Source organism: Diceros bicornis, chromosome 33 (genome assembly GCF_020826845.1).
Source record: "Diceros bicornis minor isolate mBicDic1 chromosome 33, mDicBic1.mat.cur, whole genome shotgun sequence".
Taxonomy (NCBI): domain Eukaryota; kingdom Metazoa; phylum Chordata; class Mammalia; order Perissodactyla; family Rhinocerotidae; genus Diceros; species Diceros bicornis.
The window spans coordinates 19,830,411-19,847,508 of NC_080772.1; the positions used below are offsets into that span (position 1 = coordinate 19,830,411).

The following is a 17,098-nucleotide window of genomic DNA, read 5'->3' on the forward strand; positions in this document are numbered from 1 at the left end:
TATGGGACGCCGCCACAGCATGGCCTGACGAGTGGTGCATATGTCCGCAACCTGGATCCGAACCCTCAAACCCTGGGCTGCGAAACAGAGAGTGTGAACTTAACCACTATGACACCGGGCTGGCCCCCCATTTTTTGGAATGAATGGAGGAATGAATGCGTTTTTGATGTGGTTGGTAGACTTTCTTTTTAAACCCCCCAGCGATACATGCTATTCCCAGTTTGACCATTGCTTTCAGCTTAAGTTATCACATTAGACATTTTGGGGGAATAATTTAATAGATGAAATGTTATCTTGTTTTATTTTTTATTATTGTTTTTGATTACTAGGAAGTAGCCCATTTGAGCATGTTGGTTTATTTTCATGAGTTAACTCTGGTTTTTTTTTTTATTTTAGCTTCTAAAGTCCAGGAATTTTTCTTTATGTTTTATATGGACTCTTAAAAATTATTTTTATTATGTAATGTTTGATTCTGAAGTGTTTATATAAAAATGATAGTAAAACTTTCTCTGCTATTTCCTGCAAATATTTTTTTCTCGCATTGTTGCTTATCTTTATTTTGGTTCCTTTTAATAACACTTGGTTCTTTACATAATAAAGATATATTTACATTTAGAATTCATTGTGGTATATGCCAGGTTGTCTAAAGATGTGGATAATAATATTCTTAGGTTAGACTTTTTATTATATTTTGAAAGCAGTGCTTTCAAATGAGAAAGTGTAATTTGAATCCCAATATCTGCCAACAATCCATTTGGTAGAGTAGCCAGAATAGTTATCTTTAAAAGTTAGTTAGATCCTGTCACTTCTCAATTCAAAACTCTTTGGTGGTTTCTCATCCCATTCAGAGCAAAATCCAAAGTCCCTCCTAAGATGCGGGACCTGTATCATCTTGCCTCTGGCTACTTCTCTGACTTGTCTCCCACCCCTCTCTCCTCCCTCACTCAGCTCTAGCCTCCCAGCCCTCCTTGCTCTTCCTTAAACACTCCAATGATGTTCCCAACTCAGAGCCTTTACACTATTGTTCCCTCTACCCGGTCTTTCCCTGGACCTCCTTTGCTCTCAAGTCTCATCTTATCAGAGTGGTCTTCCCTCTGCCACCTAAAACAGCGGAACTCCCCTGTCCCCCTCCCCACTCTCTATTACTTTTTCTGATATTATATTTTTCTTCATAACATGTATGATAACCTGACTTTGTTTATTGCTATTTTCCCAATAACCAGCTCAGTAAATAGTAGTTGAATAAATGAATGAATGAATGAATGTAGTCATGTATCTGATAACCTCTGAGATGGCAACTACATAAAACATATTTGGTACTTTTTCTTACATTGTAAAAAAATCTTTTTTTCTTACAACTTAAAAATACTACCATTGTGAGTGTCAGTTATTGCTATGGTTTGAATGTTTGCATCACCCCCAAATTCATACGTTGAAATCCTAATGCCCAATGTGATGGTATGAGGAGGTGGGGCCTTTGGGTAGTAATTAGGTCATGAGGGTGGAGCCCTCATGGATGATATTAGTGACCTTATAAAGGAGATTCCATAGAGCTCCGTAGCACCTTCCACCATATGAGAACACAGTGAGAAGGTGTTATCTATGACACTGAATCTGCTGGCGCCATGATCCTGGACTTCCCAGCCTTCAGAACTGTGAGAAATAAATGTTTGTTTTTTATAAGCCACCCAGTCCCTGGTATTTTGTTATAGCAGACTGAACAGACTAAGACAGTTATTTTTTTGGGCACCTAATTACTTCTCCTGGACCACTAGGGTTCTGCAGCTCACCAGGGTTTTGTGTAGTTTTGGAAATGTTCTAGAAGACAGTATAAAGGCATGGTGAACTGCCCGTGTGTCTCTGGTCATTATTCAGCATATCACCTCTTTTCAAACAATCATAAAAAGTGGTAGATAAAAAAGAATATCATTGTTTTCCTATTTCTGCATGTAAGAATAGCATTCAAAAGAGATTGTTTTAATAACAGAAAAGTTACTTCAAAAGGAGGTTGAGTTAAAAATAAGCATATAGATTGAAAGGAAATTGGGAATCTGAAAACAAGTAAAATATTTAACAACATTAGTGACCCAGAAAGAACATAATGCTGTAATGCTTATGAGGTATCAAAAACAGTAACAAGGACCAACAATTCAAAGCAGTTAGATATGCATGAAATTTATGAAAATAAAAAATAACATGACTTGTCAAATGCAAATGAGACAGCTGGAGGAAAATTATCAGAGGGTGTAGTTTGTTTTTGGTGAACTCAGAAATGCAATAATGTTGAAAAGCAACCAGCATAGTAGAACAAGAATTAGTAGATTAGATAAAAGCTTTAAAAACTTTACTCATATGCCCAAGGCGAGATTAGAAGCCTCCTAGACATTGAGCAGCATGGGAGGGTTACCTGCTAAAACAGGTGCAATAAAATTACTGGACTTAAACATCAGTACCAAACGAAAAATCAGTAGCTCAGTGTCCCAGGAGCCGAGGGAGTGATTCTGTCACCTCCATCATGCCTCACTGCAAAGACATCATTTTTATATGCCACTTAACTTCAGTGACTTTCAAAAATGAGCTATTGGTAAAAGGTTTTTAAACTTTGTAACATCATTTTCAAAAACTTCAACAAAGATATTTTTTCATGATGCTGGAATGGATGTTATAAATAAACTAAGATATTGTCCTTCACATGCAAATTCTTACCTATTTACCCAGAAGAATGATCAGAGAAGTACAACAACAATATATCATTTTGTGTGCACACATACAATCAGTACCAAACGTTAATCTGTGGTTACATGAAGCTCATTTTAAAAAGCATTTGGTGTGTCTTGCATAAGGAACATGAAATATGAAACAGGGAGACAAAGTGAGTTTTGCATAAAATCGGTATCTGGATTAGGAAAAATAGGATTCAAGAGTGCCTTCACAAAAGATAAAATAGCTCCTTTTAGTGGTGTATTAGCGGGGAAACACATGTTTGAAGAGCAAGAGAAGAAAATGAGTGCTTTTTGTATTTTCTTTAGGTCTTAGAGACAGAAGGATTTTCAGTTTAGCCTCTTGATCTTCTATCCTGGAAAGAATGAAGTTTTCAAAAACATGCTTAAGGTTGATGAATTAGAGCAGCGCTGAAAGGAACTGACAATACGTTCTTTAGCTAAGTCATACTAAGGAGATAGCGATAATAGCCTGCTAATATTTCTAGTAGGTACATTATTTTACAAGGCTAAAATAGTAAGGATGATAACTGAATATGAAAAAGTAGGATAGTAGCAATAATTAAAACAAAGAAAAATTGAACTAAATGTCAGAAAAAGCTTATGAAAGTATAAAATTCTTGGCTGAGGTAATAGATGTGGGCTGGGAAATGAAGTGTTCGTGAAAGACTCTGTTGGTCAGAGTTTCATGAAAGGGCACAGAATCTGCTGTGGCTAGTTTAAACAGAGGGATTTTTTTTTTTTAAATAAGGTGTTACACGTCTGTCAGAGTCATTGGGAAAGTAACTCTAGTTTGAGCCTTCGTGGATGACTTCAAGAGGCAAGGTGCATGTTACCAGGAGGGCTCCTGCCTCCTCTAAAATGAGGAAGCAGCACATTCAGGGAAAAGCCAAGATGGGGAAGCTGCCTCAGATAAACCACACCCCTCCCCGTTGGTGCTCCACAGCAGGCACAAGAGAAGCCACAGAAACTGACCTCCATCTTACCTCCACATTCTAAGTCTCACGTGAGGGCACCAAAATGGTGGAAGCTAAATCCCACCCAGATCCCTGGCTGTCAGGGGTTCTAGGAAATGCAGTCTTTGTCTTTTTGGCCTCAGGAGTACAGGAAGGCACACTAGACAGAGGTTGGAATGGATGGAGGGTACGTATCCATGACATGCAATACAGATTTCATTACAAGACAAACTTAAAAAGAAAATGCCTAAAATAACAACTAAACCAGAAAAATCAATGAGAACTAGTTCTTCTGAAGTTTCAGCATTCATTGTCAGCTCTCCCCAAATGTCAAAAGGACTACTATAGAAAGAGTTAAAAAACAACTTTTGGAATAAGAGTAAGAAATACCTTAAAGCTACAGACTTTTATTTTGAAACCTTTATTTTGAAACTGAGAGAGTATTGCTCTTGTGGTCTTATTACTTGTAGGAGGCAGCAAAAAACAAAGTTGCCTGGCATTGGTAGGTTCTGTAGGATCAGGTACAGGTAGGATTGTTTTAGACAGTTGTGGTGATGATAGAAGGTCTTAAAACCGTCATCAAGAAGTCAGGCCAACACTAATTCTAATTGTGTTAATGTCTAAAATGATAGCTGGGTTTGCTGGCAATATGGCAGAATTGTGGTAGATACTATGGCAAAATCTCCTGCTATAAATACCTCTAAGTGTTCAGTAAATCAATTGAAATACACAGCAGAGTTCTCTAAGATGTTCCTCAGAAAACAAACATTTAGAGGGTACTGGAATGAGAACAGGTGAAGTAGAAGCTGCAGCCATTCTTGGGGTGTTTGCTGATTTCAGAGGCACATTTCAGTGGCTGCATGCAGTAGAGGCAGGGGATCAGGATTTGGATCCTCAATATGCAGGAAGGGGGAACAAGACCAGGGCATACACCTGGGACACTCAAAGGGGGATACTTGCAGTGAAAGTGTGGGTACAAAAAAAATCTGCCTCCATGGGAAGACATCAAGCTCTGGCTGGGGGGAAAAATGTCTCCCCAGAGAATTCATGATCACACATCTGACATCACGTGTAAATTCAAACTACCTGCACAGTATGAGTTGGCCCAAGATCAGAAACAGCACCAGGGGAATTTTCCTTTCCTTCTCTCTTACCATGTGTTTTCAGTCTCTCTCTTTCTCTTGTCTGTGTTTCATAATTTTGGATAAAACAGTCCTATTATTCTTTTGATCCTTAAACTACTCTTTTGCAGCCACACATTGTTTAACTCGAACAAAGTGGAATGACCATTCACGTCAAGCTGATCCCTAAGGGGTCAGACTAAGGCTAGAAACGGGGGCACTAGAGTCAGTCAGACATGGCTTTTCATTCTGTCTCAACTTCTGTGTAATCTGGAGCAAGTTTCTGAATTTGTCTGAATCTTAGTTTCTTCATCAGTCAAATAGGGAGAATAATAGCAACTACCAATGAGAAATTCATCTCGAGCACTTAGCACATGCTTGGCACATAATGAGTCGTCAATAAATGTTAGCTGTATATCAACATCACCAGTGAACAGACCCCAACTGATCTAAATTTCTGAATTTCTAGGACTCTAGGCCCTGTACTCTCTTTGTAAAAAGCACAACTAAGCATAATAATTTAACTCATTGATTCTCTAATTTTTAAATTTTTCTACCAACTTCCACAGAAGATTTTAGGTGATTAATATATCTTTTTACACTAAATTGGTTGTAAAGCAAATAGGATAAGTGAATAGATTTTCCCTTTATATTTCTCCAGAATCCCAAATAATTCCTTGGGAATTAGATAAGAACTTATTAAGTCTTTCAGGACTCTCTGATACAATTTACATCTTCTTGCATTGTAGAAGGTGCTCAATACATTTGTTTTGATTTAAAACTGGATTAATGTCTAATATGTTAGAATCACCCCTAACAGAGGTGGCAGGGATCTTAAGGGTCTATTCTGACCATCTGGTTGATGTTTAATCCTATATATGTCATTCCCAGCCCAAAGTTATCCAACTCTTGTCTATAAATCTCCAAATACATTCACTGTCTTATGAGTGCATTCCTGTTGTGAGTTCCATGCTTCTGAAAATTTGATGTGCTGTCTCCCTGAGCTTACCTGAGGCCAGATTCAGCACTTCCTAACATCCCCAATAGCAGATTCAATTCCACAAAGAAAGTGAAGTAGATTGTACTGAATATTACCAATGGCGGTTTTTACGGAACACTGAAGAGAATTTACATACTTCACAGGAAAATTTAACTAAAATCCTCATTAGACGTCTTTAAGTTCCAAAGTCTCTTTCTAGATTTTCTAACAATGTTACCTCTCTCTTTTTTCTCTCTTCTTGCCCCAAATTTAGTGTCTGAAATCCCCTATATTTTTATAGGGATTCAGTTCAGGTTCTCAGCTCGAGTAGCTCTCTGAAAAACAAAGGCCTTCGGCTGGGAACTCATCCTCTGAGAAAGCAGGCAGGTGACCACCTAGTGTTCTTGCACAGGTATTGGCGAAAACGACCAGTATGCAGTAGTTTCCCTTTTCACCTCAGGTGATCTATCAATATATTTGCCCAACCAAAACAAACTCCCTTTTTTTTAATAGAGTGAGGAGATGTTGGCAGGAGAAGGGCATATGTGGAGAGGGGCAAATGTGATTGGGCTGCTAAAAAATATGATTTTCTCCATATTACACCTAATTTACAATAATGGAGTGTTCTAAAAAGAGTATTTATATTTCAGTTAAGTGCCTAACTTGCTCCTAAATGGTAATTAAAATTTTTTATAACAACTTTAGTAAGCTATAATGCACATACCATAAAATTCACACTTTGGAAGTGTACAGTTCAATGGGTTTTAGTATATTCACAATCATCACCACTATCTAATTCCAGAACATTTTCATCATCCCCAAAAGAAACCCCTTATCCATTAGCAGTTACTCCCAAGTTCCCCCTCTCCCTAGCCCTTGGTAACCGCCAATCCACTCTCTGTCTCCATGGATTTGCCTATTCTGGACATTTCCTGTAAATGGAATCATGCAATATTTGGTATTTTGTGACTGGCTTATTTCATTTAGCGTAATGTTTTCAAGATTCATCCATGTTGCAGCACGTGCCGGTCCTTTTTTTCATGGCCCAATAGTATTCCATTGTATGGATATACCATATTTTATCTACTCATTGGTTGATCGACATTTGGGTTGTTTCCACTTTTTGGCTATTACGCAATATGCTGCTATAAACATTCATGTACAAGTCGTTATATGAACAAATGTTTTCATTTCTCTTGGGTATATACCTAGGAGTAGAATTGCTAGGTCATATGGTAACTCTACGTTTAACTTTTTGAGGCACTATTAAACAGTTTTCCAAAGTGGTCACATCATTTTTACATTCCTACCAGCAAGTATGAGTGTTCCAATTATTCCACACCCTCACCAAGACCTGTTGTTGTCTCTCTTTGTTAGAGCCATCTTAGTGGGTGTGAAGTGGTACCTTGATGTGCATTTCCCTGATGGCTAATGATGTTGAGCACCTTTTCATGTGCTTATTCCCATTTGAATATCTTCTTTGGAGAAACGTCTGTTCAAATCATTTGTACATTTAAAATTGTGTTGTCTTTTTATCATTGAGTTGTAAGAGTTCTTTTAATATTCAGAATACAAGTCCCTTATCAGATGTATGATTTGCAAACATGTTCTCCCATTCTGTAGGTTGTCCTAATAGTAATTTATGTTTAGGCAACACTTGAATTATTCAGGAATTAAAGCTTATGTATGGATATCATCCAAACCCTTTGCCTCTCTCCTGGATTTATTCCAATTGGGAAAAAGAAGTGCTTGCAGCATTCTCTTAAAAGAGTGCATAGGGGAAGGAAAAAACCCCACAGTGCCCAGCAGAGAGTAGGAATTCAATTAACTTTGGCAAATGAATGAATAAAATGTATGTGTTTATTCTTGGTTCCCACCACTACTCTGACATCTTGAGTCCCTCTGCTGGACTTGCAGAGCAATGATATTCATTTCATGGCCTGAAGGCCCCCAGTGGGAGCTAGGAAGTATTGGAAATGTGCACCTGTTTCTATGTGTATGCTTTGTTTGTCTATGCCACATTGAACGCACTAAAGCGTAATACTGTCATGTGGGAGTCCACAGATATTTCATCGTAAAAAGCAGTCTCATGTTTTACTCTTTAAATTTGAGACTCACTGACTTAAGAGAAAGAAACAGTTTTTTTTTTTTGTCAGTTCAATGTTGACTCTATAGTGTTTTGCATGGTGCTGGGAATTTCTATATCATTTATACTATGGATGTTTATTTGAAGATTCACTTAGGAATTTCACTTACTTCAGTGCCCTTGACCTAAGAGTGGTCCCTTCAGTGAGGTTCATTGTCCCCTTGACCAAGCAAATAGCTGTAGAGAGATGGATCTGATGCTGTGAGGGAGGAAGTCCTGTTAGATCCACTGAATCTACTTGGGAGACCTTGGGGATAGGGGAGAAATGGTCCCAGTCAGCCTGTCTGCATTTCCACATCACTTACAATGGTCTATCAAGGTTATTTTGCAACTGATATTTGACATAATCCCTTGTACATTATGAGTGTTGACTCACAGGGAGAATCAGAATGATTTAAATATGGGAAGAATCAAAGGAATTCTAGTTGGGACCACAGTTGGAACTAGAAAGAAATCAAAGAAGGCATATGTGTGAGGGAAACAAGCTGGGTAAAGGAAGCAGAACAAAGGGAAGCAGGACACTTATTTGTAACTGGATATAAACAAGAATCTAACTTTACACAGGCAGAGCTGGTTGGCCTGCTAGTGTTACTCAACTCAATTACCCATTCAGTGTACTCACTCAGATGACTGTGGGCATCATACGTATGACATATGTATGGATGCAGGTACCTGCCAGCTAGTGAAATGGACACATAGTTATAAGCATGAAGAATAGTTCCATCAGAGAGAGGGAAAGATGAGAACTTTAAAAAATTAGTGGTCGTAGGGAGTTAACATAAAGAAGTTTGTTTTGGGGCCAGCCCGGTGGCGCAAGCGGTTAAGTGCTCGCGCTCCGCTGCAGCGGCCCGGAGTTTGCCGGTTCAGATCCCGGTGCGCAGCGATGCACTGCTTGGCAAGCCATGCTGTGGCGGCGTCCCATATAAAGTGGAGGAAGATGGGCATGGATGTTAGCCCAGGGCCAGGCTTCCTCAGCCAAAAGAGGAGGATTAGCAGATGTTAGTTCAGGGCCGATCTTCCTCACAAAAAAAAAATAAAAAAGAAGAAGTTTGTTTTCTTGGTCCAGGTGGAAGAAAAAAAATGTCTGTGTCTAAACAGCCACCAATAATACCACTTTATAGTATTTATGCAATGCTTTTTCTTTCCCTGTAAGTGCAAACACTTTTAAGCTTACCTTATGGCTCATCATCACAACACTCTACTGAAGGAAAGGGGTACAGACAAATGTCATTTTACTGTGCTTTACAGACATTGCATTTTTTACAAATTGAAGGTTTGTGGCAACCCTGCATCAAGCAAGTCTATCAGTACCATTTTTCCAATAGCATTTGCTTACTTGGTGTCTGTGTCTCACATTTTGGTAATTCTTGCAATATTTCAAGCGTTTTCATTGTTACTATATTTGCTACAGTAATCTGTGATCTGTGATTTTCGACGTTCCTATTGTAATTGTTTTGGGGTGCCACAAACCATGCCCATGTAAGATGGCAATTTAATCTATAAATGTTGTGCGTCTTCTGACTGCTCTACCCACCAGCTGTTCCCGTTTCTCTCCCTCTCCTCGGGCCTCCCTAGTCCGTGAAACATAATAATATTGAAATTAGGCCAATTAATAACCCTACAATGGCCTCTAAGTGATCAAGTGAAAGGAAGAGTCCCATGTCCCTCACTTTAAGTCAATAGCTAGAAATGATTAAGCTTAGTGAGAAAGGCATGTCGAAAGCCGAGATAGGCTGAAAGCTAGGCCTCTTGTGCCAAGCAGTTAGTCAAGCTGTGAATGCAAAGGAAAAGTTCTTGAAGGAAATTAAAAGTGCTACTGGTGAACACGTGAATGATAAGAAAGTGAAACAGCCTTATTGCTGATGTGGAGAAAGTGTTAGTGGTCTGCATAGAAGATCAAACCAGCCACAACATTCCCTTAAACCAAAGAGCAAGGTCCTAACTCTCTTCATTCTATGAAGGCTGAGAGAAGTGAGGAAGCTGTAGAAGTTTGAAGCTACCAGAGGTTGGTTCATGAGGTTTAAGGAAAGAAGCCATCTCCATAATCTAAAAGTGCGAGGTGAAGCAGCAAGTGCTGACGTAGAAGCTGTGGCTAGTTATCCAGACAGTCTAGCTGAGATCATTAATGAAGGCGGCTACACTAAACAACAGATTTTCACTGTAGATGAAACAGCCTTCTACTGGAAGAAATGACGTCTAGGACTTTCACAGCTAGAGAAGAGAAGGCAAGGCCTGGCTTCAAAGCTTCAAAGGACAGGCTGACTCTCTTATTAGGGGCTAATGCAGCTGGTGACTTTAGGTTGAAGCCAATGCTCATTGACCATTCCGGAAATCCTACGTCCCTTAAGAATGATGGTATATCTACTCTGCCTGTGCTCTGTAAATGGAACAACAAAGCCTGAATGTCAGCACATCTGTTCACAACATGGTGTACTGAATATTTTAAGCCCACTGTTGAGACCTACTGCTCAGAAAAAACGATTCCTTTCAAAATATGACTGCTCATTGACAGTGCACCTGGTCACCCAAGAGCTCTGATGAAGGTGTACAACGATATTAATGTTGTTTTCTTGCCTGCTTACACAACATCCATTCTGAAACTCATGGATCAAGGAGTAATTCCGACTTTCAATCTTATTATTTAAGAAATACCTTTTGTGAGGCTATAAGCTGCCATAGATAGTGAGTCCTCTGATGGATCTGGGCAGAGTCAATTGAAAACTTTCTGGAAAGGGTTCCTCATCCAGATGCCATTAAGAACATTTATGATTCATGGGAAAAGGTCAAAATATCAACATTAACAGGAGTTTGGAAGTTGATTCCAACTTTCTTGATAACTTTGAGGGGTTCAAGACTTCAACGGAGGAAGTAACTGCAGATGTGGTGGAAATAGCAAAAGAACTAGAATTAGAAGTGGTTCCTGAATTGCTGCAATCTCGTGATAAAACTTTAATGGATAAGGAGTTGCTTCTTATGGATTAGCAAACAACGTGGTTTCTTGAGATGGAATCTACTTCTGGTGAAGATGCTGTGAAAATTGTTGAAATGACACCAAAGAATTTAGAATATTACGTAAACTTAGTTGATAAAGCAGCAGCAGGTCTTAAGAGGATTGACTCCAATTTTGAAAGAAGTTCTACTGTGAGTAAAATGCTATCAAATAGCATCGCATGCTACAGAGAAATCATTTGTGAAAGGAAGAGTTGATTGATATAGCAAACTTTATTGCTGTCTTATTTTAAGAAATTGTTACAGTCACCCCAACCTTCAGCAACCACCACCCTGATCAGTCAGCAGCCGTCAACATCGAGGCAAGACCCTCTACCAGCAAAAAGATTACGACTCGCTGAAGGCTCAGATGATGGTTAGCATTTTTTAGCAATAGAGTATTTTTAATTAAGGTATGTACATCATATATTTTCAGACATAATGCTATTGTTCTTTAATAGACTACAGTATTGTGTAAACATAACTTTTATACACACTGGGAAACCAAAAAATCTGTGTGGCTCACTTTATTGCGATATTCGCTTTATTGCAGTGGTCTGGAACCAAACCCACAATATCTCCAAGGTATGCCTGTTGTTTTACCAACAATTGACCTACGGCTCAGAGGTGAATTGACTGTTCTGGAGGGTGGGAGAGAAGGGATAGATCACTGATATTTAGACCTCTGTTTACAGCTAGGACTGAATTAGCCATTAACCATACACAAATTCCTTTAATTCCTATCAGAACCCTATGAGGTGGGGAATTATTACTATAATTTGATAGAGTAAAGAAAATCACCCAAATTGTTGAGTTAATAGTGGTAGAATCAAACCATATCTGTCATATTATAGAGCCATATTCTTTATGCTCTACCATATTCTTATTTGCTAAATCTAATTGGCTAAGGGAGGTTGCCTGGAGGGATACATGGAAGGAGTCTAAGCCCGTGCCCAGTTATTCAGTCTGACGCTGGTGGGGTTGGGAGGACCGGCATCTAATATAGAACCCAAAATGAGTGGTTTTGTGATAGGCCTCATTTCTAAGGCACTAATGGAAGACTTTCTGTTACACAACAGTCTACATTTTGAGGGAGCTAAGGAAGGACTCTGCAAAAGGGCAGCTTCTTACAACTGCATTTTGATAATATTTCTTCTTTCCCTCCCTCTTGTTGCCAAGTACGATATTAGTGAAGGAAACCGGAACATATCACCCCAAAATGTGCCTATTTGACATAAAATTATTTTGAGCTGAAGGCAATTAAGCGACAACAAATGCAGGAAAACTCCCCCCACCCCACCCCTTTACTGCCTAAAGGCAGGATGTAAATTCTTGTTTTGCTGGAGACAGACTCTTAGCCATGAGACAGCACCAGAGGAATCTTACTCCAAACAAACCTTACTCCATTAGTTTCCTCCCATATATTTACCTTCTCACAGTTTGCAGCCCTTGGAAGCCTAAAATTGCTTTCCTTTGTCCTGTCATTTCTCTACAAATTTATTGCTCTTTGTTGCAGATGCTACATAAGCAGGAGTTCTAAGTTGCCACTTTGAGTTACTTTTCATTGGGTTTCTCCCATGTGATATGCGCTGCCCATGTTAATAAACTGTTTTTCTCTTGTTAACCTGTCTTTTTGTTTAAGAGACCAAGATGGGTAGAAGTAAAGTTTTGTCTCCTTTACACCAGCTATGGCCGATTTTCTCTCTCTTTCTTTTTGGGTACTTGCTTCTTTATTTTGCGTCCTCTCCTTTCTTGAAAGGTAAGTGTCAATGAAACATGGAACGTGGCTGATGACTATGTGAGTGGCAGACAGGTAGGGTCTAGACAAGGATTTGGCAGCTTTGATCATCATGGACAGATGAAGGCAGGATCGGTGTTACTCTCAGTGACAGGATAAAAACATTCAGCCAGATTTATACCACAAACCACAGATCTCCTTTTTAGTTTCTGCATGATAAATATTCCTTAGTTTTCTGCTGTTACATCTGTGTTTAAATTTTCAATTTTCTGGATTGGGCTGACAGATTTAAATCCTTGATATTTACATATTTTTAAACAACCCTTTCATTTTCTTTTGCAAATTACAGCTACAATGTACATATCTGTGTTTTTCTCTATTAGGTTTTCACATCAGTCTTACGTTAGAGTTCTAATGGGCTCATCATTTTTGAGAGTGAAAGCTGTGGAAACCTTTGGATATGAATCCCAATTAGTCCCCAACTTACCGCACCATTTCACTTTCCAGTTACGATTGGCATCAACTCCACGGCAGCGAAACCTTGAGTTCCTTGACCTGGTTTTTCTCCAAAATCGATCCTAGATGTAATTAAGAAAATAGGTGCAGAAAAAATACTTCAAAGGTTGTTCATGTGCATTTTCGTAGCTCAATCAGTGAATGAATCACAACACTGAGGGGAGAGTTCCCTCTGGGAAGAGACAAGTCGGCGGGGGGGGGGGGGGGGGGGGCGGAAAGACGGACTGGAGTAGTAGTGGAGACTCAGGTTCACACTCCAATTTCTGCCACAAACTTGCTATCTCTTACCTTCTATTGGCCTCATTTCCTCACAGTCACAATTGAACAAGCTGGACTAGAGAATGATTTTTCTGGATTTATTTGGAAGGAGAAATCTTTATTTACAAGAATCTTATGCAAAGCCAAATATATAAACGAAATCAAAAGGTTGCTGCTGTGATGGGGAAGGGAGTAGAGTTCTCTTTTATAGCACTGGAATCACTGGCTGGCTGACCACCAAGCTTCCTTCCTGTTCTGTTTTCTACAAATTATTCAGTCTGTCTTCTCAATTGGATAGGCAAAGTGACTTACATTGGTCCAGCTAAAATGGTATCCATCAACGTTAAACACAGGCATGATATAGAAATACAGATGATTTAACATTTTTCTCATGGTTGGGTCACTCCTATATGTTAGAAGAGCCTAAAAGACAAAGGTGACATTTTTTTTACAAATTGATCTCAAATACAGATTTAGAAAGAAAAATATGAAAGATTCTGTCTATCCATGGGAAATAATACGTTGGGTAAAAAGTTACAAGCTAATATGAACTATACTCTTTGACATCACATATTCTTGATTGAGACTTTTGTCTCAAACTCTTTATTAATGATAACATTTTAGCAAAGGTGGCAAAACATTAATTGGGCAGCCTCTTGCAGAATTGCGGATCTGGCTAAATTTTAAGCTGATTAAGAAAACAATAATTTAGATATACTTTTGTATGATTAGCTCTTTTTAAGATTCAACTGTGGACAAAATTATTATGTGAATTTTGATATCCTTACGTGATACATCATAATACAGTCTAGTTATATGTGTTGCTTAATTGTTTATGTCTAACTGGTACCAAACTCAAGACTTAGAACTTACTGCATGGACACTCTGTTCTCTCCTGACTTTTCTATAAAAAGTCTAATGGGAAATATAACATCTTTGTCCTCTTTATTATGGCTCCTTTGAAATCTTGCTTTGTGATTGAGTTTTACTTACATTGTGCCTGACCCCAAGTCTGAAGATTCTGCACTATAGATTTGGCCTCAAATAGAAAATCATTGAATGTGCTAAGTCAAGAATACAGACATTTTGAAATACCATTCCTATGGAATAGACTTTTAAAAAAGTACTTTCTGATGCACGTTTGTCTATGTGTAAAGTACCTTAGAGAAACACATAAGAAATTTGTAACAATGGCTGCCTCTGGGGAGGGGGACTGGGGGACAATGTACGAAAAGGAGAATTACCTTTCATTTTATACCTATTTGGATTGTTTGAATTTTTACTGTATTAAAAACATAATTCAAAATAAAAGAATTCTTAAATGATGTATATACTACCTTGGAAAATTTAATACTTAAAATTTCAATCTTCTTTTACCTCTAGTTAAGTAGGATTTCTGAACTCATCATAAGCAGTATTCTGTATTTACATGATAAGAATTCTCTTCATAGAGAGCAATCCAATAATATAATTTATTATTAGAAACTATCACTATATTAGATATAATAATGAAAATACAGGGATATATCCAAGAACATAAGAAGAGTTAAATACAATTTTATTAAATATAATTTAAATATCTATGTAATTAACACAAATTGATAAATGTTAATACAATTCTCTCTTGTTCTCCCTTATTTAAGACTAAATAATAAATTGTTGGCCAAATAGTTTCAGTACAATTTCCATATATGCTTGAATTTCTATTAACTATTTAATGCCTCAAACTAGAGAAAAATCCCTGGTATGTGATCAATTATACATATTCTAGAATTTTGTTATCCTCTAATAAATGGAGGTTCCCCAAAGTTTGGAGGAAGTCTCCTGCTGGGGATGGCTGAGACAGAGCTGTAGGGTTAGCTACATTCTTCCTTAACGTTAGGCAGCTGTGGCTTTCCATGCCAGTCTAGAGAGGAAGAGAGAAGAGATGGAAGGAAAGGGACCTGAGGCAACAAGGCAGGAAAGAAAGGGTAGGAAAAAGTCATAATAATTTCTCTCCCTCCCCTCCTAGCATTGGAGACCGTAGCTCATTTGTCTCAGTCCAAACTGGGGAAGTCTAATCTTTTCTAAGCACAGATCATGTTAACACCTAAGCACCAGACTACGCTAGAGACCTGCATGGGAGCGTTTTCATCTTATCCTGCCTTTTCCTCCTCCAATGCAAGTGACCTCCATACTTTTGTATTTCAAAGAATATTACTAACTCCCTTGAAAAAAATTACAATATTTTTTAAGCAAATAGAAAAAGTACAGAGAAGAAGATTACATCTATGTGCCCACCAACTACATCTTGCCACATTTATCAAATATTAAAAAAAAAAATTGAGACACTATAGATAAAACTAAAGCTCCCTTTTTATCATCCCTGATCCTATTTTCCTCTCCTCCACCAAGGTAATCACTGTCTTAAATTTGACATTATTGTTTTCATGCGTGATTTTATGTTTTGTTACATGCATATGGATTCATGAACAATATATACTGTGTATGCTTTGAAATTTCATGCAAGTGATATCATGATGTGTCAATCTTCAGTCTGCTTTTCTTCCCAATACTATATTTTTGACACTTATTAAGTTGATGATTTATTAATTTTAACTGCTAAATAGTATTCCACTATTGATAAATGCATACTATATCGATCCGTTATTTTGTCAATGGACAGTTAGGTTGCTTCCAATACTTCGTTGTTACAATATTGCAATGAACATTCTTGCACCTTTCTCCTAGACACGTGTGCGAGTTTCTTTATGATATATATCTAGGAATGGATTTGCTGGGTCGTGGATTTACTTGCCTTCCACTTGACTAAATGTTGCCATTTTCTCTCTAAATAGTAAATCTCTCATCTGCAGTGAATGCGAGTTCCCATTGCTCTACAACTTTACCAACGCTTGGTATCATTAAGCTTTTAATTAAAAAAAAATTTAATGGGTATGAAATTTTGTTTTCTTGCTTTATGTCACATTTCTCTGATTACAAATTATATTGAACAGCTTTTATATAATAGGTCATTCTGTAAATTACTCATATTTTTGCCCATTTTTCTACTAAACTCTCTTTTTATTCTTTTTATATTCTGGATGTTAATCCTTTGTTTGGTTATAAGCATCACAAACGTCTTCCTTTCTGGGGCTTATTGCTTCCTATTTTTATCATGTCCTTGTTGAACATAAATTTTTAATTTTATCATCATTAAATGTATAAATTTTATTTAAGAACTCATCTCTACCTTAAGATTATAAAGATATTGTACTATATTCAAAAAGTTGTTTCAAAGTTTTTTTTTCAAATGTAAGCCTTAAACCTCCTAGAAATGGTGTTTTACACGATGTGAGGTTGGGATTTATTAGCTAATTTATTTTTCCTTTGTAGAAGACCAATTGCACCACTGCACTCATTTGGATGGTTAGTCTTTTCCCCAGTGAGTTAGCACGCCATCTCCGTCCAATGTCAAGTTTTCACTTGTGGTGGAATTGCTCTAATGCACTTTGGTTTGTATCCATTCATCAAAACCACACCATGGTTTATACAGAATCTGTTGAGTCTGGTAGGATGTGTCTCCCTATGTTGTTCTACTTCAAAATTGACTTGGTTATATTTGACTCTTCTCCTGTCACATTAATTTTGAAATCAAGGTTGGATATATTAAAGATATTCTGTTTTATACTAGGTT

The 17,098-nt window shown here is 37.8% G+C and overlaps 1 protein-coding gene across 1 annotated transcript in view; it reads right to left on the reverse strand.

Annotated features, from left to right (window-relative positions):
* The window catches only part of CPA6 (carboxypeptidase A6), a 267,672-nt gene that overhangs the window by 30,403 nt on the left and 220,171 nt on the right, over positions 1-17,098 (reverse strand). The window contains exons 7-8 of the mRNA XM_058528827.1: positions 13,735-13,845; positions 13,136-13,226 (exon numbers count right to left, since the gene is read on the reverse strand). Coding sequence (XP_058384810.1) covers positions 13,136-13,226; positions 13,735-13,845 — 202 coding nt within the window. The remainder of the gene's footprint in view (positions 1-13,135; positions 13,227-13,734; positions 13,846-17,098) is intronic.